The sequence below is a fragment of the Argentina silus genome, assembly GCF_951799395.1.
Source record: "Argentina silus genome assembly, chromosome: 10".
NCBI classification, from domain to species: Eukaryota; Metazoa; Chordata; class Actinopteri; order Argentiniformes; family Argentinidae; genus Argentina; species Argentina silus.
This window is the reverse complement of record NC_139664.1, coordinates 22,417,989-22,440,612: the sequence shown is the minus strand read 5'-3', so window position 1 is coordinate 22,440,612 and position 22,624 is coordinate 22,417,989. Positions and strand designations below refer to the sequence as shown.

The following is a 22,624-nucleotide window of genomic DNA, read 5'->3' as shown; positions in this document are numbered from 1 at the left end:
TACAGATCCCTGACAGGGGCGGGTCCCCTGTTCTGGGCTATTTGAGCTAATTTCTTCCAGAGAACGTGTTCTTAAATTTGAGAGAGAGAAATTTGAATTGAACAATATGATTGGGTGTGCACAGTGCAAGCTGTAAATATCTCATCTAAAAGACCTTCCCTTTCTGTTCTTTCTTTCTCTCTCTCTTTCTGTTCTTTCTTTCTCTCTCTTTCTTTCTGTTCTTTCTCTATAGAATATGCATATTGTAAAAAGTGTAAATTTATTGTTCGTTAAAAATAAGTGATGGGCCTGTTGCCAACATTTCAAGTGCGCGTTGAGATGTTGGAAACTGTTTAAACATTGGGAAAAAGTAACGTTCCATTTTATGAAGTTTATTTTTCATATCTCTGATCTTATTTTAGTCTAGTATCTTCTGTATGTTTTGTGTTGAATGATTAATTATTTTAAGAGAACTAATCAAATTAATGCTTTGTTTCGAGCAAAACAGAAGAGGGACAGAGGTTCTGAGAGAGAAAGCGCCAGATAGCAGTAAAAAGACCAATTTGTGAGAGACATCAGAACAGCTCGTCTCATATAGCCTACGTCAAAGTAAGACAGCTATTATTTGGTTGATGTTTGAAGTTCGCTATATGGACTTGTTGATTGACCATTTGATTGTCTGATTAATTGATCGATTGATTCTTGGTTAGTTGGTTAGGTGATTAGTTGGTTAATTTGGTGATCTGTTAAAAGGTTATTTGATTATTGATTGATTACTGATTTGATTGATTTGATTAATTGGTTGATTGATTGATGACCATTGTTAATTGTGATCAAGGATTGATTAATTGAATTGAATTAGTGATTGATTATTTGTGATTGATTTGTAATGAATCAATAAATAAATTCATTGATTGTGAAAATAATATAATTAACCATTGAGTGATTGTTTGGCTAGTTGCTTAATTAAGATAAGGCGATCCTCTCGTTCTCTCTCTCTCTCTCTCATTGATCGGTCACTTCCACTAACAGATAATGGTAGTGAATTATAGTGCATAGAATAATCATGTTGACATTGATGGAACATGTATAATACAGGCAATCTAATCTGTTTCTAATTTTTGCATGCTCCGACTTGAACAATACTATGTGTGCATCACCTGTGAAATGATATAAAGCTTTTGCATGACTGCGATATAATCATATCACAATTTAAACTGAATATTCTAATTGTAGCGTGGTTGGTGGTTTGTTTAGTATTTACAGGAGGATTGATTTGGCTAGCATTAACAGGACAAACATCCTTGTGAGGGACGTCTGAGTCTGAAAGGTGTATGATTGTGGGGTGTGGAACTGACTTGCTGACAGGCATAGCAACAAAGGCATCTCGGTGTCTTTGCTGAACCTTTTTTATTTTAATTTGTTATTTTTGGCACGGAGGTGGTTAGAGCAGTTGTCTCGGGCGCACCTCCACAAACCTGAGTTACTTGGGTCAGTGGAGTCCCCTCAAGGGAGTGCTTAATTGTCCCGCCGCCAAAGTGCTGAAGACTAGGGTTGAGATTAGAAAGTAAGCTTCTGGATAGGAAGATAGCCAGAGCAAGAACGTTTCACACTGGTATGGTGACTGAATGAGTTGATTAAAGACATATTTTATTTTAGATAAATGATTAATATAGAATCAACAAAATAAGTAACCAACCATTCAGCCAAGAAGTTGAACTGTAAACAAAGGAAGTGCCTACTGGAAAAGTGTCTTCAGCTAAGTCAACGGTTGAAGGAACAACAATTATGGGTGCGGCTTCAGCTAAGACGTCTACTCCAGTGCAAAAGGTTGAAAAGAGCAACCCATTGGTAAAAGGAATAAGAGATAAAGCAGTGGATAAGAGCCTGGAAGAGGAAACTGAGAGATTAGTGAAGGAGACGAATACTCCTTTCTCACACAAAACCCCAACTGTGGCTCCACCACCATATGAGGAAAGGGATACGCCCACCAGAAGCTATCCACAACTACCAATCCTCAACACAGAAGGAAGATACCTCATGGAAGATGAAGATAAACAAATACTCAAGACAGGAGAAGCTAAAATCACGATTGTCATAAAAACACAGGCTGCGGTTCTGCAAAACCTGCCTCAACCACAGACACAACCTCAATTGACACCAGTAATACAGGCTGCTCCTCAGCCTCCATACCCACAACCTCAGAAATGGAAAAAGGGGGGTCAAGGATATACTAGACAAGGAGGTTATAATCCAGGACCCCAGCGAGGCGCAACACTGTGTCACTATTGCGGGAAAAAAGGACATATGATCCGGGAATGTTACAAAAGAGCCCGCGAATGCGGCAGAGAAGCCTACAAGGGACAATACCCAACTCCAATGAATACATCCCAGGGACGAATGCAATGGCCACAGCAACAGCAATCACAGGGACCGGTGAACCCGAACAGGGGCCCGGAACGGGGGTTTTAGGGGTGCCCAGAGAATCTGAAAGGGGGGTGTCAGCTGGTAGTGTCTAAGCAGACAAAGAAGGATCCAAAAAATAAAGTTATAACTACAGAGAAGTCTGCAACCGAGAAAGGAAGAGACTGAATGTACCAACACCTGCAACATTTCATTCCTTCATCTCTCCCCTAGCTCTCATGCACATAGACACAACCGTCTCATGTAACATGTCCTAAACACAGAGGCGGAGTCGGTGTCGGTAAATAGGGAAATCTCCCGTTTATTCAGAATGTTTGTTGTCAATGTTCGTTGGGACTTTCCAGTCCCCGCTTTCCAGCCCTTCTCCTGAAAAAGCAGAGGCACACACTACTTAAGCACTAGTCAACGAGACTTATTTGCAACAGGTGTGCAACGAAGCCTCGCCGACATAACCCTGGCCACGGCCCTGTAGCTCCCTCTACAGGCCGAACGCTGCATGTCCCCCCACACCCTCCTTTTGAGAACTTCCCCTCAGAGACTGAGTGAGTAACTGTAGTTTGTGCAGCACTCTCTCAACATACAGATGAGCTTGAAAATGAACTTATTTGTGATCATACTCTCACATTTCTCAACACCTCCTGTTTTCCCTGGAATAACCAATAATCCTTTCAATCAATGCTGGTAAACTCTTACACAGTTCGTTATGATTATACAATGATTGACTTATTGCACACATTAGCACACTCAGTGGTAAATTCCACATAACAGATTATTGTCAATGTGTTCAACAAGGGATACTATTCTGTGGAGTGGGTCTGACTCTGGGGCTGCTGGGGGTGGCCACCGGAACATTCCTCCTCATCAAGGGACACCAACTGAGTGCTGGACATGGAGGATACGTTGTGTGGCATGGACGCTGATAGTGGATCATCATAATCTGCACAAAATGTATATACACTATCTCTTTATCTAAGCTTGGAAGCTGTGTGCACTGATCGTGTTTTAGTGGTGCATTACTCATACATAACTTCATTTGTGTGTGTTACAAACCATTGTTTGTTATTGATTACCTGTCCAAAGTAAATATTGATAATGGTGGCTAAAAAATGTTTTCCTGATGAGCACAGTAGCACAATAATAATTCAGAGAGAATGTTTATACTGGATAAGGTAGATAGTAAGATCTATCATTTGATGAATAATTAATCATGAGAAATGTTTATATTGTAAATATGATATACAGTTTACAGTTATCCACACATCAGAACACTGCTGAACACAGTAGATTAAAGGCACTTGGAATGGCATATTTTCCATCAAGTTGTAAATGGGGATTTTTCTGTTTTGTGTACATAGGCTACAACAAGGTCTGTTTGGCTTTAAGGGTGGCATTCCTGCAGTATTCTTTTGTGCTTACCAGTAAATGATAAAGTAGAAGAGGAAGTGGCCTCTTATGGCCTCTAATTTAAACATGTTTAATTGTTTTACTTTTACTTTTTCTCTTCTTCACTTCACAGATGGTCTCTTTGCTCACGCTGAGGTGAAGTGTCGGTTCAGCTCATTCGGGTACCCCTATAATATTGAATACCTGGAACAGTTCTACTTCAACAAGATGTTTCTGGGACAATACAATGGCACTTCAGAGAAATGTACCGGCACCACAAAGAGCTCACAGCAGATCGCAGAAGCGTTCAATAAAGACCCTGGTTTTGTGAGGCAGAAACGAAAAGACATGGAGAAGAATTGCAGGAGCAAAATCCTTGCAGTCTATGAATACGTGGATACAGTAGGTAAGTTGAATTCACTGTGGGGGGAAAATAAACCGCTATATTGTGAAACAGACACACATTCTGTATAAACACTACTAGTGTGTATTCTCTCATTACTAAATTATGTAAGCTATATTCCCCAAAACATAAAATGACCAATGTTGCATACATCGATTGCCTCCACTCTCTGTGTCAATTCCTAATTAAATCATGGAGCCGTGGATGTCTTTGATAGGGTATAAAATCAAATAGGAGAATGTCTTTGTGGTAATGTGAGAATTCAGTATTCAATTACCAGTCGCACAAGATGGCAAAGTTATACAGTTACTACCCCGTGTGGCTTTCTACACTGTGTAGAGCAAGAGAGTAGTTGGTGTGCAGCTGAGATATGCCTGTATGTACCACCATGCTGAATTACTCTATCAAAGTTACTAATTAAATGCTACACCACCGCTCCAGTTCCTGATCGTAAACATTATATACTGTAGATTATAGGCAAATATGCATTTCTACTTCAAAGTTGATGCTTCTAACTAGCAACACAAGGTGTTACGAGAGGAGTGGTGGAACTACACCCAACACGGAATTACTTTGCCTCTCAGACAGCAAGTTTTTAAAGATCCCCAACAAACAAACAAGCAGACAGAGTGAGTACCAAAAAAATATACATTTATTTCACTTTACAGGCAAACACAATTCATCAATAGGGGATCAATAGCAAGCAGGGCTGTAAAGAGGGCTATACATTTAAACAAAAGGGAATACGAGCAGATGTGTTGGCTTAACGTCCCACCATACTACTCATAATTATAAATGGATCGTGAGTTCCATCAATGAGGGAAGTCAAAACCACACAAGCACTTCTAAAGATTCAGAGGAAGAGGGTATATTCATGACACACAGTGATAACGTCTAGGTATACGTACATGCATGGATTATAAGGAATCACCACACCAAACTAGAATGAGGAAAACCACTACAAAGCACGTCACACTATAATAATATAATAATTTTGCACATGACATGGATAAGGGGTAGACAATCTTGGCAGAGGCATATACTATGGCACAGACCCAACAACACCCCCCTCTGCAAGGTGCCCGCAATTCCCACCCCGATATTTTTGGGTTATGTTTTGTTAAAAGTGAATGCCATCTCTGTCATTACTATAGTATAGACAACCATGAATAAACAATTGATGTGAATTATTTGTTTATGACTACTTATTATGAATCGTGCAATGTTGGATCACTTGATGTCCCCTATAAACATTGCTTATGAAAAGTGAGGTTACTTCACTTGGAGTGCCTTATTTTAATTATACTGTGGGTATGCATTCATTATACTTGATTACAAATGTTTGTTACTCAATAATTAATGTTAGCAACTCATTCATACATGGTAAATGGTGTTACACTTTCTATCAGTTACAAATATTGATAACTCATTAATACATTGTTAACTGTGTTACACTTTACATTAAGGTCACATTTGATCAGTTACAAATGTTGATAACTCATTAATAAAACGGTGTGACATTTAATCAGTTATACATGTTAGTACCTCTGATATGGTCAGAGGTTTTCTCCATAAATACACAGAATAGAAGAGTACTCACGTGACTTCAATATCAATGTGATCTACTCACGTGACTTCAATATCAATGTGATCTACTCATTGATTTACCCAAACCAGCTCAGAGCACAAACCACACATTGGTGAACACAGAGAAGGGGTAAGTAGTGGATAGTGGATATATCAACAAATAAAATCTGTGCACGGTGCAACGTGTTTAAATGAGGAACGTTTTGACAAGGACATCATGATTTCAAGGGGTTAAAAAAACATAATGAGAGCTGTACTGTACTTTGGGAGATCTTCACATTGTATTCGGCTGCCGCCTGACACCGCCGCCTCTACGTGGATGCAGTGGCCGCGCTACTAGGTCACGGTTTTTTACTGTCCTGGCGCCCCGCTGGTGGAATGAGCTTCCCACAACGGTCAGGACTGCAGAGTCACTTCCGATCTTCCGCCGTAGATTGAAAACCCATCTCTTCAAGCTACATCTTAACAGTCCCTCCTACAAATGTATTTGTTGTACGTCGCTTTGGATAAAGGCGTCTGCTAAGTGCCATAAATGTAAATTTAAATGTATTGTATGTAAAGATGTTTTGAATCGGTTTGGTGCCAGCCGAATCATCTCCACAATTCAGGAAATAACTTTACCAACTGTGCAAATACTTTGCATGATTTCACATCAGGGTTAGTTTTTAAAGCATTTATAAGTACATTTATAAAGCATTAATAAATGGCTCCTGATTGCAAGTTCCCTTTTTGGCAAGCACCAAGTGAATATCAAAGAAATGGGTGAAATATACAAGAAATGGGTGCAGTATTGTATAAAGATCAGATAGCCTGCCCTGACAAATTCATGGAGTTTTTGACAAATTCATGGAGTATTGGAAGCTTAAAATGTATATTAAAAAAATGTTTACACTCTCAAAGTACGACCTGGGATCTGGCGAGACCGCTGTTGGCAGTCTTAGGGTCAAACACCTCCTTGATGCTCTTTATCAGAGAGAAAGAGAAAGTGAAAGAGATTCTCCACCCCGTCCTGTAAACAGCCCCATTTACAAGAAATGAGTGCAGTATAAATATCGGATAGCCTGCCACGACTGCCTCTACAGCATACTGTTTCCAACCTCACTTTCAGCAACAGCACCAACAAGGTAAGTCTCCTTTGCCTTTCTGAAACCATTCGTCTGACTTCTACCTACTCCTGTATACTGCATACAGTATAAAAATGGTCTAATCCAGAAACATGTAAAATGATAAGAACGGCAAATTATGACATTTTAATATGTTTAGTACACTTGAGAAGTGACAATAATGAATCAAAAACAGTTATTTTGAATTCTTCCAATTAAGAGATTACAGTGCAGTAAATGTGTTGTGTTACAGTGAGGGTACATATTTAGTGACAGTATTTGCTTTTGACAAAGTTATAAAGCCTGTCTCACTTGGTTAGACCTCCTGTGGGTCAAAAGTTTGAAAATAATAATTATTATTTCTTGACAAATACAGAAGTGTTTGTTTATCCCATTATGAGGCTGTTTTTGTCAAAAACTATTTTACTGCATCTGTTCTGCTGTCCTCCACTGTGCCAAGTCTACATGAATCTTTAGTCCTAAGTGTATGTTTTGGAAATAACTCAGCTGTCTGTGATTGGAGTGGTAAGCTCTGGTAAGCTAACGCCCATGCGCGCCTTACCTGCCTACCTCGCCCGTGGGACTAACTACAGGTGTGGCGACGAACGAAATAGTAGGACAAACACTAGAGCCAGAACAGCGGATACTGTGGTGGAATTCTAAGTTAAAATACTTTGAAATAAAATGTCAAAGACTAGAGCTGATGGTTCATTCAGAGACTTTTATTACAAGTAACAAAACAGCAAGAGAGCACAAGCACCAACCATACTTGCATCCACCTCCAGTTGGTTGACTGAAATCCGATGCAGCGACAACAGGAGAACTACACAGCAGCGCTTTTATGGCGTCAAACGCACTCTGACAGTCAGCTGACCAACAAAACGAGACAGACTGGCTGAGCAAACTAGTCAGAAATGCAACCATGCTGGATATCTCTAAACCAGATCGGCTAGTCTAAAATTCTCCAGACCTCCAAAGGAGGTGCAGCATTTTCACATTCACGATGTGTATGATAATGTCTGTAGTGGTTGAAAGCTGTAGAGTACATGTATAATCTATGTGTTGGAAATACACCATTGGTGTAGAAACAGTGTCTTTCTGTTTTACTTTTCGAGTCTAGTGTATCCTTACTTCCTCTTGAGGAAATCTTTGATCTGGCATGACTAGATTGTTGTAAGAAATGCTCTGAAAATCTTGCTTTGCAATCAAATCACGTTTGATCAGTGATTGTATCAAGGAAGGGAGGATAGAACGTTTAAAGTATTAAAACTGGCCCTTGATGTCATGTCAGGTGAAAGTATAAGTCATCATTTAATTTCTGTATTGTACACATTTGATTCCTTCAGGAAAATATCTCTCATTGAAGTACTTACACCTGACACATTTATGTAGGATTACTGTTACAGCTGCCTACATGACACATGTACTTTTTATTTCTCCTACAGAAAAAGTAGTAATGGGCAGTTCACAGTCAACAACAGTAGCAGCAGCAGCAGCATCACCATCACCACCATCACCAAGTAAGAGACAACATTTGTGGATACATCATGTGACATTCTATTCTGTACAGTAAATCTAGCATGTTAGGTATCTTGGTATCACGTGAATTGATGATTTCACAGACACACCACTTAGAACTTAGATTACAGCGAAACAACCACAAAATTAACAGCAAATACAGTATACAAAACCTCTGGTTAAAGGGATGGTTCAGTCTATTATCACACCAGTAGTGAAAGCTTCTCCCGTTCTCCATTCTCTACTTTGCTATAGAGGTATTTTAAAAGTTAGAGCTCTACTCTACTCTACTCTAATATTAATTTAATCAAAATATACTCCTTCTATTTCATACAGAATTCAGCAAAGAATGGAGGAAAATGGATTGGAGGTAAGTACTGTAGTAAGCAGTGACTGACAAAAGATGGAGAGGGCAAATTAGAACAGTTCATATTCAGTTTGAGTTACTATAGTACTGTATTGTGATATTCATATTTATCTGGTCTTCATTACAAAAATGAATGACCTTGTAAAATATAAACACTTCCTGTATTCTCATGGCAGAAGCACATTCCCTTCACAAGACTCAAGGGGAAAAAAACTCAAGGGGAAAACCAAAGCATTTAACTGATTTAAAACCACAATCTGTGAATGGTGTCATGGCAAATTAGGTGACTCACCACATAAACTACACAAAAAAAACATTTTCCTTTAGAAAAAATATGAATACCGAGATAGAATAATTCATATACGTGACGTTTAGAAGTTTAGTTTTATGTCGGATTGTAGTGTTTGGTGGTTTCACAGTCTGTACCACTTTGTTTACAGACATCCTCTGGGAATTGTCAGGTCACATGGTCAGGAAAAACAGGACACTAGGTATAACATGTTTTCCATTATGTGTGGAAGTAGGATAACTCTTCATTGTATTTGACAGTAAAAAGGCCAGAGACCAGAAGGAGAAGGACCTGAGACACTTTGACCTGAATGATCCGGACGTGGGTCATCTCAGAATCCTGCTACTTGGACCAATTGGTGCTGGGAAGTCCAGCTTTATCAACTCCCTCAATAATGTCTTCCAAGGGCGCATAACATCTAATGCCCTGGTAGCCAGTCATGCAGGGAAAAGCTTCACCAGGAATGTGAGTAGTTATGAATTTGAAATACCATTCCTAATTCGATGAGCATAAACAATGTTAAAGGATGAGACATTGCTCTGGTACACCATGACATACTGTAGTTTATTATGCAGTTCATTGGCTCTCAACACTCACTAAAACAGTGTACAGTAACCTCACTCTGTAGATTGCGGGTTCAAGACCCAGCCTTACTCTTCTACTCTGCCCATCCTGTCTGTATCATTCTCTCATTTCCAACTGTCTAAATCAATGTATAAACATATGGAGAGATAATATGGACAAATATTCCCCAAAAACAATACCGTTTTGCTTTTTTCATTTCAGTACAAAACATTTTACATAAAAAACGGAGATTCACGTTTGCCCTTTGTATTCAATGATGTCATGGGTCTGGAGCCGACCAAAGAAGGGGTGGACACCAAGGACATCATCAATGCTGTAAAAGGTCACATACCAGAGGGCTATAAGGTAAAACAGATCACACAAAAGAGAACACAAAGACTTGGTGTGATAAGAACATTTCCAAGTCCTGTTCTCAGAACACTTTTTTCTAAGTTTTCTAAACATGAATAACAAATGCAGTATGTACAGTCTCATATGACACATGATCTCTTTTTCTGGTCCAGTTCTTTGCAGAAGACTCATTACAAGAAAATGACCCGAGGTATATCAAGAGGCCCAAGTTAAGTGACAAAGCTCATTGTCTGGTGACTCTTGTCCCAGCACACACATTCTCCCAGATTCAGGATGCAGCCATCAAGAAAATGATGGAAGTCAGGGAGGCTGCAAGTAAACTGGGTAAGTCAGCATTTCTATCCTCATCTCACTGATAAGGTGCTTATGGCCGTAGTTAACATCCTGTGAATAATTTTGGGTTTCTTTTACCAATTAATTCTAATTTACTTTTACTTGACTGCACATACCCATAATGATTTGTCATCTTTCAGTACATATTTTCGTACTCACTGCTAAACCTAAAACAATTTTGTGGCATGTTGTGTTTTGCATGCAGTCGGTACTTACTAAAACTTTTACAGAAAATGGCCAACAACTTCTCCACAAGAGTCTGACAAATGAGGTCAATAGTGGATATAAACAACTGCAGCAGATGACTTTATGTGTACGTTTTATAGATGGTTGACCCACTGTCTACAGTACAAAGCAGCGTTTTGCTGTAGATAGCTCTAAACTACACTATGACATGGTTCTGTGTTACCCATGTTCTCCCCTCTGCATGCTCCATTCAATCTCTACAGGAATCCCTCAGATTGTTATCCTGACCTTCCCAGATGAGGCTTGTGAGCTGGTGAACAAAAATCTGAAAGATATCTACTGGAGCAAAGACATTAAAAAGAAGGTATGTCTTGTTTTACAGTAAATATGGGCCTGAGTTGTACTGATACAATATCGCTAGCTACACCTGATACAATAGTCTTTGTTGTAATGTGAGGCTGATCCAGTCTCCTTTGACTCCTGTGTCTGTCAGATGGAACTGTGCAGTATTGAGCTGGGCCTCCCAATGAACTGCATCCTGCCAGTGAAGAACTACAGTGAGGAGATTGAGCCAGATAATGACATGGACGTGCTGATATTGAGTGCCATGTCCCAGATTGTGCACTTTGCCAATGATTACCTTTGGACGCTCAAAACCGCTGAGCAATGAGTGTCATCATTCCTACAAAATGAAGTGATATGCAGATAGTGGACCGATAGTAAAATTAATGTATTTCATATTCAATATTGTGATATTGTGGTCCCATTGATTTGACTGACATCTCTAGAATCAAAGATTTTTGACTGTAATATCTAAGGATATTACTGATTAAACAAGGGTATTGTTGTCTTTCCATTTTATTGTATGTGTACACCCATTAAGTAAGTGAATCATCTATCCATCAGTCATCATAAAATAAAATAATCAATGCTCAGACCAGGGGCCATAGGCAGTCACAATGCTAGATGAAGGATTTTTTTTAACAGGAGAGAAACTTGTACAGGGGGGTAGTGGGGGTGAAGAGGTCTTTAGGAGGGACCGTTATGTGGGGTGTCTGTAAACATGCAAGATAAAGTGCACACATATAAAATAACACATTTACGTAAGTGGGCAATTCCATATAAATATCCTGTGTGCCTGGTTCAAGTCAATGATGCGCTTTTTCAGATCCGTGCTGAGCTCCTTAGACTTTCCCATTGTAGCGTTTTTGGCTGAGTGTAATGAGTGTATCAAATGAGCCCTATTTAAATGGGCTGAAATAAGTCACCAGCTGTAGTCAATCATAATCACTCATAAGAAGTTAAGAGGCCATGCCACAAAGCAAATTTGATTGACACAACGTTCTACTTTCTAAAATTGATAATTCAAGGTGCTGTATGTATATTTGACCCAGCAGATTTTGTCACATTTTCAGAAGACCCATAATAAATTAATAAAAGAACCAAACTTCATGAATGTTTTTTGTGACAAAGAAGTATGTGCTCCAATTAATCCATCACAGAAAAATAAGAGTTGTAGAAATGATTGGAAACTCAAGACTGCCATGACATACATGTTCTTACCAAGTGTATGTAAACTTCTGACCACAACTGTAGATAGATAGATAGATAGATAGATAGATAGATAGATAGATAGATAGATAGATAGATAGATCGATCGATCGATCGATCGATCGATAGGTTGAGCCAGGGGTACTTCAGTGGAGTGGGTAGAGAGTTTGTTGGTTGAGTGGTAGAGAGATTCCCTAACCAAAAGCCTTGGATTAATGGTGACATTCGTGCTCTGTTAAAAGCACGGACCAACGCATTTAACTCCGGTGATTCCGACTAGTACAGGAAATCCAGATGCGAACTGTGTAAGGCTATCAAGATCGCAAAAGCGGGTGGAGCAATGAGGGGACACTTTAACCCCTTTGTGGAGCGGATAAAATTACTTGGTAATGGCTCCTCTGTGGCTCAGTTGGTAGAGCATGGCGGTTTGATTCCCGCTGGGACCATATATACTGAAATGTATGCCCTCACTGCAATGTAAGTCGCTTTGGATAAAAGCGTCAGCTAAATGGCATATATTACTTGACTGAAGATTTATCGAAATTATTGGGGAAAACTGAGGGAGCACAGAGTTCAGTGCACCATTACCATCAACGTAAACGTGCTGTTTGGGTTTTAACTTTTCTCACAAATGTGATTTAAATAGACAAAATGACTAGGCCTATAATGCACGTTTCAATGTCAACTTTGCATCATTTTTCATTGCATGTTATCTTTTGGACGTCATGTGCTATGAGCAGGATTAGCGCTGGTTGCCCACACGGTGATTTATCTGTGTTGTAAGAGTTAACACTGGAAGGGGAAGTAGGAGAGTTGTTCCCGTAATGGGGCATATGAGGACGTTTATGATAGCGCAATGTAGGAGGTGCCTAACAACATTGTGTAAACATTAAGCGAAACCAAATTTACATCCGAACATCCTGGTTTAGTTGCGTCACATCTATTTGGAAAAAGGGAATTTGGTGGTAAGCTATCCGATTTACAGTGGGCGATTGCAAATTGTGGATACATGGAATTGTTCTCAGCATAGGACAAACTTTACTGGGTTGACTCGTTATGTTTTTTTGGGTTAGTTATGTGGCCGTAGTCTAATTATGCTTTTTGATGTTTTTCTTTAAGTTAAAAACTACAATAACAGACAAAACGTCTGTCCGAACAAAGATTATATCGATCACTAACGCAGTAAAACATATTATCAAATATCACATTACAAGCTTCTGAATCTGAACATGATATCCTAAAATGCGTCATGCATTTTGTTTCCAAGTAGGCCTACTGCTATTTCCATTAATCTGTCGTCAACCGTCGGAAGATCGATTATGTCCGCCTCTGTCACCACCGCAAATGGAGTAGTGGTTGTTACTCAGGTGTTCCCTCAGGATGGAAATGGCAAGGTGTCGGTGCCAAATGTTACTCCCCAAATCCAGAGTGCAGCTCCTTTTATGAGGACTACGAAAGTGTCCGAGATGACGACGATGTTCCTGCGGGGAGAGCCCCAGTCTCTTGGGGTGAGCGAAGCCAGGAGCGTCATTCACAACATGGGGGGGAATTTCAGTAGTCTGATATAAGCTCTTTAAGCAGTGTTAATGTTGGTCAATTAACCTGGTAGTTATAGCAGTAGCCTATTAGGCCGATCACTCTAGATCAGTCCAATTTGTCACAATTCACAAACAAATGTTACTGAGCACTTACGATGTATGTGAATCCAGATTTCATAAATCTGTCACTTTTTCATAACTTTAACCCTTAGCTCATTTTTGGAAGTGCAGGTGCTGCACAATTTAAAAACCTGTAAAAAAAAAAAAAAAAAAAAACTTAGCTTTGCAGCTGGTCAGTGACTTCTAATGACAGTTGATATGTTGTGCTGTGCACAACAGCCTGGGGTAGAGGTTTGGCCATGCAGGACTTAGAACATGAGTGCATTATTCAGAAGGATACCAACTTTGATTTGCTGAGTAGGCGACCTGTGTGGTGGAGCTTGCAACAATAATGAAAAACTCACAACCCACTTTAAAAACAAACCTTCAATGTCCTTCTGTCTGAAAGGACTTGCGAGTAAACATCTGAACATCTTGCCACCTCTCTCTCCTAATGTTACTCATGTTGCGTTGTATGTTCTTGTGTCTCTCAGATTGTGCAGGTGTTTATTGGGTTGGTCTTCATGGTGGTGAGCCTGTCCGCTCTTCTCTCACCTACCCAGTTTGTCCAAGCACCGCTTTTCATGGGAATTGCAGTAAGTTCTCGGCAGAGGTGGAATAGTATTCTACAAACTGAACTATTGAGGTGTCAGAAGATCTGGCCTATCGCTAGAGTAATCATAACAAAAAACATTGTGTAAACGTGAAAGAGCTGAACAGACTTCAAACTAGATTAGCTCTTCTGGACGAGGTACATCCCACACCCACAGGAAACAGCAGACAATGGTACTTTAACTGTAACATTTGAGTCCCTCTTGACTGTGACAGCTACAGTATGTATGAACGACAGTAGGCATTACCACATTGTAAGTTTCATTCAGAGACCAAGCGTGCATCTCAAGTGCCTTAAGTGGCCTCCTTCCTTTCCTTATTTTGCCTCTCATTCTCTAGTTTGTCCTCTCTGGATCTCTGACTGTGTCTTCCCGGAAAGGAACCAGGCTTGGTCTGGTAAGTTGACCATAATTTTATAATGCTTCACACTTATTGTTGGCCCTAGTGTGCACTGACAAGTTGCACTTCATTAAGGCCCAGATTCTGATTTCCTTGTGCTCAACGTCTTAAATGCACTTATTTCCAAGATTCGATTTTCCCATTTTGAAAAGGTGCACTCGTATTTCGCAAATAGATGTTCCAGACTTTAAGCACTTGGAAACTTACATAATATGCCTCAAAATCACACCCCTCTGTTGGCCAACAGAAATCTCTGAGTTCAAATCTAGACAGATTATTCCTATGCCCTATGGCTATAACATATGTTTAATGTCCAAGTAGCAGATAATGGACTGTATCAAATAGCTATGTAGTTGGTGCTGTATATAAAGTAATATACCTGGTTTCCAACTTTATTTTTTTGGGTCAGTTTGAATGCCGGAGATAGTCATTTCTATGACTCACACATTGAGGAAATATTGCCAACTGTACTCACTGTACATGGTAAGCTGGTGACACTTCACTTTTTAGTATGGAAAACGGCTGTGTCAACATTGATCCTAAGATCTAAATCTTATTAAATGAATTGTGAAATAAGAAGGAGTGAAATTTACTGAAATAATTGTGATTGTGCTTTCAATATACCCTTCAATACAGGCAGACTAATGTAAGCTATGTTATAGCAATCCTGATTGCTCATGCTAGCATACGAAATAGAAACAGACACTCACACTTAGCTGAAGTATACCAGAAAAACTACCAGTGATTAATCAAAAGAAATCAGGTGGAACTATGTAATTATCAGCTTTATATAGCATGTTAACAAACTTCTACAGCTGTACAGGGTCAGGGCTTTATTTAGCTAGCAGTGCTGTCTGAGTCCTGTGCTATTCTTTCCAGGCTTTAGGTAGCCTACTAGGCTTGTGTATTATACTCTCAGCAGTGGTAGCAAAAACATACCTTGCATTGATGAGAGTAAGGTAATCCACAATTATGTTTACATTTCTACATTTCATACATTTCTTTTTATTCCATTAAAACGGTTGAAAATTATGTCTATTGAGTGGTCAATACTAGCTTGTTAGCCTAAAGTAAAGATTTACTCTCTGAAATTTCATTAAATTATGATAATTAAACATTCCTGAGAAATTACTCTGGATGTATAGAACAGTACTTCTAACTCCATTTGCCTATTACATTTAAGGTCAATATGTCCAATGTGTGAAATATATATGTCCACCTATAACACATCACTAACACAATAATTTGGTCTTGGTCATGAGCAATACAATTATTAAATATACAGAAAATTTGCATTTAGAAATGTGTCCAAGACACAATGAAGCAAAACATATGCTTATGGACACGATGAAAAGACAAAGATTTTATACATCTGGTGATGTGGTTTGATGAGTGAGAGCAGACATCTCTGGTTGAACTTCAGTAGTCCATGGTGATTCTGGCACAGTCAGCCTGAGATAATAATAATAATAATAATTGCATTTTAGCTAACACTTTTATCCAAAGCGACTTACATTGCAGTGAGTGCATACATTTTTCAGTGTATATGGTCCCAGCAGGAATCATACCCACAACCTAAGCGTTGTTAGCACCATGCTCTACCAACTGAGCCACAGAGGACACCTAATGTGCTTTGAAAATAGGACATGCTACAAGTATTGGTTGCAACTTGTGGGAACTGAGTCACAACAGAAACAAAAACTAAAGTGCAGGGAGGTGAAATCAAAGATTGAAGTCTCTTCACACTTAGGATCAATGTGTGATGTTTTATTGTGCTATGCCTCCAGTAGAAAATCATTGCAAACGAAAGCTTAGCACAACAGAACATCTGAAATTAGGGATTGACACAAGTGTGTGTGGAGACTTCCTTCTTTTGACTGGTTACAACCATTCTATGGACTTGCATATGTCAGTGGTGCAACTTGTTGTTGCTGGCAATCTTCTTTGGATCATGTAGATGTGCAGGCTGGATGTTGTAAAGATTTGCAGGTGTCAGGGCTGGTGAGAGAGACAAAGACATTAGTGTAAGCTGTGCAAAGTGAATTGAGAGAAAATGTATAAAATAACAGTAAACACAGGACAATTTTACAAATCACTTACTTATCAGAGTGTGAAAAAAGTATTGACAATTGTATATTGAGTATTTGTTTTCTTTTTCTCACAAATCATGCGATCATAACAAGGAAAGTAAATGACAAACATGAAAACTGATCTGTCATGGAAGCATTTGGATTTCATTTTTCAATGTGGCAGTGTTACCAGATAGTACTATGAAAATTAAAAGTCAAACTTACCTTTTTCTTTTTCAATTTGGCAGGCAGAATGTATACTCAATCATGAAAATGATAATACAATATAGAGTTTTGAATTTTAATTTTCCTTGTGTCACAAGTAATGCATACACATTTGGCAAAACGAAACACGATATTGATTAATCATTTGCCACTTTTAATTTAAGAAGATTTGATTATGGCCATGTAGTGTTTGATTATATATCCCACTGTTACAGATCAGAGGGACTTTGGCTGTGAATGTCATCAGTGTCCTCGTAGCTCTTGCTGGGGTTGGATATCTCTGCATGCTGCTAAGTATGACAAGGGATGACAGTTTCTGCACAAACAACGACAATGGCGAGAACAACCAGCGGGCATGCAGGGGCGTGGCATGGCAATTGATTGTGAGTATTAATATGCTAACAAAACCGGAACAACAAAGTGACTTTGCAACAAAGGGGGTGTCGCAGTGACACATTTTCTGGTCAGATTTCATTAAAAAAAAAGGTTGATATTGTTTTTTTTAGTTGCAATGTCTTCGAGCCAGTTAGTAGTTCCACTTTAAAGGAGCAGGGCGTAAGTTTGTTGGAAATCTACCACCGCAGCGACATTCACTTTGAAGTTCCAAAGAACAACATCCTCCCTAATAATAATATAACCCCGCCGGAATGGACTTGCAGTCTTGGGCATGAGCTGTTATGTTTTTGCATGCGCACACGATTCGAAGAGGCAGCCACCAGAGACAGAAGGGCAAAAATCGGTGAGTCCACTCCCCTAGAACACCCCTGGCAGTAACAACATGTTTATAAATTAAATATAAAGTGTTCATTCCGGACCAAAACAGTGTTTGTAAATGAAATATTTATTTCAAGGGATCTTGCCAGTGCTGGATTAAGCTGATATCATCTACCAAAATGTAGCAGCCACCACTCTCACTCAGCCCTTGGATGCCATTTATCATAGTGCCCTTTGCTTTATCACAGGTGATTTTTAATACTCATCATTGCATCCTTCAACTGGACCTCATTAAAGTCCTGCAGATCGCACCATTACTCCCTTTTTGTGTACAAAGCCCTACTGCATAAGCTCCTGGCTTACGGCACCTCGTTATTAAAGTAAAAGAACATAAATTACCAAACTCATCTCAGGGTTGGTTAACTCTTGCGGTTCCAAGGATCTGCACTGAATGGTGTAAATCCATTTTTAGTTTTAGTGCTGGAATGTTAACATTTCGATCGAGGACCTCTTTGTTGAAAAATGTGTTTGTTTTTCCTGATTGTGTTTTATAATGTAATCATGATTTTTTAGGGATGTATGGTTGTAAATTGTGTGTATGCAGGGCTTCCTTGTAAAAGAGACCACAATAGGACTCCCTGCCCAAATAAAGGTTCAATAAAATAACAAATACTTAAAGAAGCCATTATACAGTAAAGACTCTGGAAGCCAGTCCCTCCAGGATTTTGCAATGTTTATTTGTGATATCTGAAATTTTGCAAGGCAATTTGCGATGTTTTTAAAAAAAATGTTTTGATAATGATAATTTCACTTAAAGAACTAAAATGTGATATGTGCTCAGTTCTAAAAAGATGGATGACATTCTCTTGTGTTCCAGCACTACATTGCACTAGTACTAAACAACTTGCCCCACTGTGGTGTAAAACATTGGGAAATAGCTGATATTTCTTTAGGCTGATTTGTGTCCATTTCTCTGCCTGTCAGTCGTCCACCATCAGCTTCAGACATGAACACACTGACAAAAAAAAGTTTGTTGATGTGTGGTTTGATTGGACTATAACAGTGTGGTAATTTGTCAAAATTGCAAGGCCTTTTTTGATTAGACTCTTTTTATGCTGTGCAATGATTGGTTAACGTTGCATGCCCTCACAAAATATGAGAGAATGGTTAATTTTGCATTGAATTATGCGATTGCAGAATCGCAAAATCCTGGAGGGGCTGGTAAGCCCACAAACAGATCATGTACAGTGGTACTATTTTTAGGTTGTGGTCCTGGCTAATTATCATGTACAGTGGTATTAAACGAGTGAAATATATTTGATATGGTGACAAACATGAGCCAAGCTCATGACCAAAACTTAAGTATGAAAGTTAACCCTCATCCCACATGTTGCCACATTTGGCTCTTCTTTTTCCTCTGTGTGCCCCAGCGAGTGCAGGATGGGATCAGGGGTTTACTGCTGGTCCTGGCTGTGCTCGAAGTCTGTTTAGCTGTCACTGTCTGTGTCTTCTCTGGAAAAGCCATAAGTCGTCATGGGAGCAGTATGGTAAGCTGTTGGGCATTCTGTTGTTTATAATAGTCTTACATTTAAAGATAAGCACAGGTTCAAGGTCTAACACAGATGGGCCATGAACCATTTTGCCTCTGTGACTCAACATTTGCCCAACTGTCCCATCCACCCCATCCTTGTTTATCTAAGAGATCTGGAAGGATTGGTCAAGGAAATCTAGTAAGCTAGGTGGAGTTTCTGCCATATTGCATACACACTGCTTTCAAATCTACAAATTGGGGTTGGGGCCAGTTCTTGACCTGATCCTGCATCCTCTCATTTGACCTGTAGGTGGTGATGGAGAGCGGAGGTGCCCCCACAACCAGCACTGCATCCCTGAACGACAGTGACGAGCCCCTGCTTGGCAGTGAGAAAGTGGCCATTCTGCCTCCATACTCACCCTGAGGCAAAACCATTGTGCCATATAGCTCTTACTACGTCATCATATAGCACTTCTTAATTTCTAATCTAAACTGTCTGAAACTTGACCCTAACGAATGACATGATTGTTTGTATCAGAGATTTATTCAAATATCTTCAAATGTGAATGTAGGGGTTTACCAGAATGTTTGTGGGACCTTTAGGGTTGTGAGAAAATGTCTGGTATAAGACTATTGATGGTAAGACAACTGTCATGATGATAGTTGTATCTTAATAATACAGTGCCTATAGAAAGTCATCATACCTTGTGAAATCTTTACTTTTGTCACATTACACCCTGGAAATTAAAATAAATCAAATCTAACTCTTTTGAGCTGTATGTACACATTATAACCCTCATCATCAATTTTGATTTGTGAGGCAGTTTCATCCCCCCCATTATACACAACATAAGAGTACACAACAAACAGTAGCCCATGTCTTTTGCAGTAAAATACTAAACGCTTATCTTTGAGGGTGAATTAAGAACAAACAGATATGGATCCTATTCTTTCAAACTTGCAAAAAAGGGGTTCTGCAATATCATTCTTCACTCAATGCAAGAATGTACATTTAGATTATTGAATTCATAAAACAATGGGCATGGCGGGAAAATGCATACAAATATATACAAATACATACACTTAAAAGACAAAAAGACTAAAGCCATCCTATTTGGTCGTCATGTGTCTTTACTTGTTACTTTACTCTGGACAGCCACTTACTTTCCAAACTCTATGCAAAGAGTGTGTAGGGGACGAAAGACAACCCCATTCTCATTACTCTCATACTCTTATAATTTATATAGCATCTGTAAATGTAGTGGCAGAAAATCATTCATACAATAGCCATATAATCACAACTTGATGGTACAACAGATCCAAAACTTAGCATGTTACTATACATTCATTGTCACTGAGAGTACATTTGCAACCACTGTTCCAACAAACCATGCTGCGGTCATGACCTGGCCTGATGTGCAATACACCACACTGATCACACCACTTGGAGTCTGGTGTACAATCTTACGTGCTCACAGAGATGACACTCTGATTAAACAGTTACTGGAGTTCTCTATGTATTCAGCATTCACTCTCACTTTCCAAACAATTAACCTCCTATTGTTCTCCTACTTGTGGAGAGGTGTGCTCCATTCTCTCCTGCTGCCCTCCTTAATAGAGGGGGGGAGAGAGAGAGAGAGAGAGAGAGAGAGAACCTCTGCTTTGGTTTACATGGCCACACAGTAGTGAGTTCTTCTTTAGGTGGAAAAAAGGGGATACAGCAAGAGGTGAGATCAGGGTTTAAACACAGCTTGATTAATATTCATCCACCCTGCAGAAATGTCATTGATCTACACAAAATACCCCATAATGTCAAAGTGAAAATGATTTTTCAGAAATGTGTAATGCTACTAATTAATGAAAAGTGAAAAGCTGAAATATCTTGAGTCAATAAGTATTTACCCCTTTTGCTATGTGTAAAAAGGTCCGATTATACACAGAGGCAGACGCAGTGTCTTGGTAAGGGAAACTCTCCCGTTTATTCATACACGAACTGTTTGGGCTTTCCAGCCTCCTCGAAACGCCTCTCTCTCTTTTCGCCGTTCGCAGCTCTCCTCGCCCGTCTCACCGTTTCCAGCTTAGCTCGCCTACTGAAATGGCAGAAGCACATGTGGCGGTAGGAATAGGGGGTTAGCAGACAACGCCACCCTGGGAATTGCACCCAGGGAAATATTAACCAATGAACTCTCAATTAGACTTTGGCACACATGTTCGTTGACTAACAGCACCAGAGACAAGGTTCCAAAAATAAGTTATCTTTATTATTATAAAAATAGAGGCTCTACATATAATATACAAGACAAGTATCAATCACACTGTATGAGAGTAGGGGGGGAAACAAAGCTATCAGGGCTGAGGCTTACCAGCAGGGGGCGAGATAACAGGAGACGGAGGGAGAGGGTCCAACAACACCAATCAGTCACTCGTGCTCGCACATACACACCGCAAAACAGGATCAAAATGGCAAAATAAGAGAAAAACCAGGAGGCACACGTGAACACACACGGGGAAAGGGACACCACCACCGAGGGAATCTAGCTGCCTCCCTGCCTTGGGCACTCAGCACCTGAAAAATAAAAGAAGAGAAAGGAGGTGAGGGAATATATAAACAAACAAACAATAAACCCACAACTAGACAGGACAGAAACTATGGTTGGGCGGCCAAGCAGAGGGTTAACTTAAGCAGGACTAAAGCACACCATAAACAAAATCCCCTAAAGTAACCAAAACCTCCCCAGAACACACCCACACTGATTGCAACACAGACAGACAACACACAAGGACAAGACAACAGATAGCCGTATCAGTTAAAAATAGCGGTTGTTAGCGTCTTCGCCGCTATCTTCCAGGCAAGTGGCTAGCTCAGGGCGGATGAGGCAGCCATGCAGGTAAGCTACGTATGGCAAAAACAGCAGTAGGCACGGCCACAACCGGCAGTACCAGGAAGTTGACGACTTCCCACTCCAACCAGCGAGCTCACGGAGCTCCGCTAAATGTTTACGTTCGGTATGAATCCATAGAGAATGTTACGCGATCAATAGCCCAGCACGCACCACTGACCAAGACAGGACACCGCCAAGCAACAGGTGGAAGCGCTGCAAAGCGACCACAGCGTGCAAAGAATAAATTACCAGGCTACAAACAAATTAGCCAGAGTCAGAGCATACATAGAAGGAGCGTACATACCGGTAGCCAGTTGACTGGGGGGGCGTAGCAGGAAGTAACGTGGGGACAAATTGTGGCGCCTCCCGACACAACGCTACCTCGGAATAAATAGGACGGTGACGCAAGCCATTGGCTGTGACGGCCCTAATCATTATGAAGGGCTACGCCCATGCGTCTCACCACACACACACATCTTAAACATTCGCCGACGAG

The 22,624-nt window shown here is 39.9% G+C and overlaps 2 protein-coding genes and 1 long non-coding RNA gene across 5 annotated transcripts in view; 2 read left to right on the top strand and 1 right to left on the bottom strand.

The window, feature by feature from the left end:
- The window catches only part of LOC310811508 (interferon-induced protein 44-like), a 29,272-nt gene extending 17,908 nt beyond the window's left edge, over positions 1-11,364 (top strand). Inside the window, exons 1-8 of one of the 2 annotated variants that reach the window (XM_083679692.1) lie at positions 6,763-6,900; positions 8,325-8,399; positions 8,734-8,767; positions 9,314-9,518; positions 9,840-9,983; positions 10,142-10,313; positions 10,772-10,872; positions 11,002-11,364. In XM_083679692.1, the coding sequence (XP_083535818.1) occupies positions 8,336-8,399; positions 8,734-8,767; positions 9,314-9,518; positions 9,840-9,983; positions 10,142-10,313; positions 10,772-10,872; positions 11,002-11,178 (897 nt within the window). In that variant the 5' untranslated portion in view covers positions 6,763-6,900; positions 8,325-8,335 and the 3' untranslated portion in view covers positions 11,179-11,364. Of the gene's footprint in view, positions 1-6,762; positions 6,901-8,324; positions 8,400-8,733; positions 8,768-9,313; positions 9,519-9,839; positions 9,984-10,141; positions 10,314-10,771; positions 10,873-11,001 lie in introns of those variants that run through there. The other variant, XM_083679693.1, reaches the window with a different exon arrangement.
- A 1,508-nt stretch (positions 11,365-12,872) lies between these two features.
- LOC310811068 (membrane-spanning 4-domains subfamily A member 4A-like) lies at positions 12,873-20,015 on the top strand. Of its 2 annotated transcripts, none has more exons than XM_083679071.1 (7): positions 12,873-13,024; positions 13,327-13,567; positions 14,191-14,292; positions 14,648-14,704; positions 17,217-17,384; positions 19,146-19,262; positions 19,557-20,015. In XM_083679071.1, exons 2-7 carry the CDS (start codon positions 13,379-13,381, stop codon positions 19,668-19,670), a joined length of 747 nt encoding a protein of 248 aa, XP_083535197.1. In that variant the 5' UTR covers positions 12,873-13,024; positions 13,327-13,378; the 3' UTR covers positions 19,671-20,015. The 2 variants fall into 2 exon arrangements, with proteins under 2 accessions (XP_083535197.1, XP_083535198.1); XM_083679072.1 differs by having other exon boundaries at positions 12,896-13,024; positions 13,330-13,567.
- On the bottom strand, positions 19,568-22,402 carry LOC310811069. The gene is made up of 2 exons (XR_014554454.1): positions 21,610-22,402; positions 19,568-21,336 (listed from the first exon to the last, which is right to left on the bottom strand). It is a non-coding gene; the product is annotated as an uncharacterized lncRNA (long non-coding RNA).
- Between the last annotated feature and the right edge of the window lie 222 nt (positions 22,403-22,624).

Excerpts from the sequence above, each read along its gene's own strand:
- LOC310811068 (XM_083679071.1), top strand. The coding sequence starts at position 13,379 with ATGTCCGCCTCTGTCACCACCGCAAATGGAGTAGTGGTTGTTACTCAG. Across the intron at positions 14,705-17,216 it reads AAGGAACCAGGCTTGGTCTG|ATCAGAGGGACTTTGGCTGT; the intron begins GTAAGTTGACCA and ends CCACTGTTACAG. Across the intron at positions 19,263-19,556 it reads GTCGTCATGGGAGCAGTATG|GTGGTGATGGAGAGCGGAGG; the intron begins GTAAGCTGTTGG and ends TTTGACCTGTAG.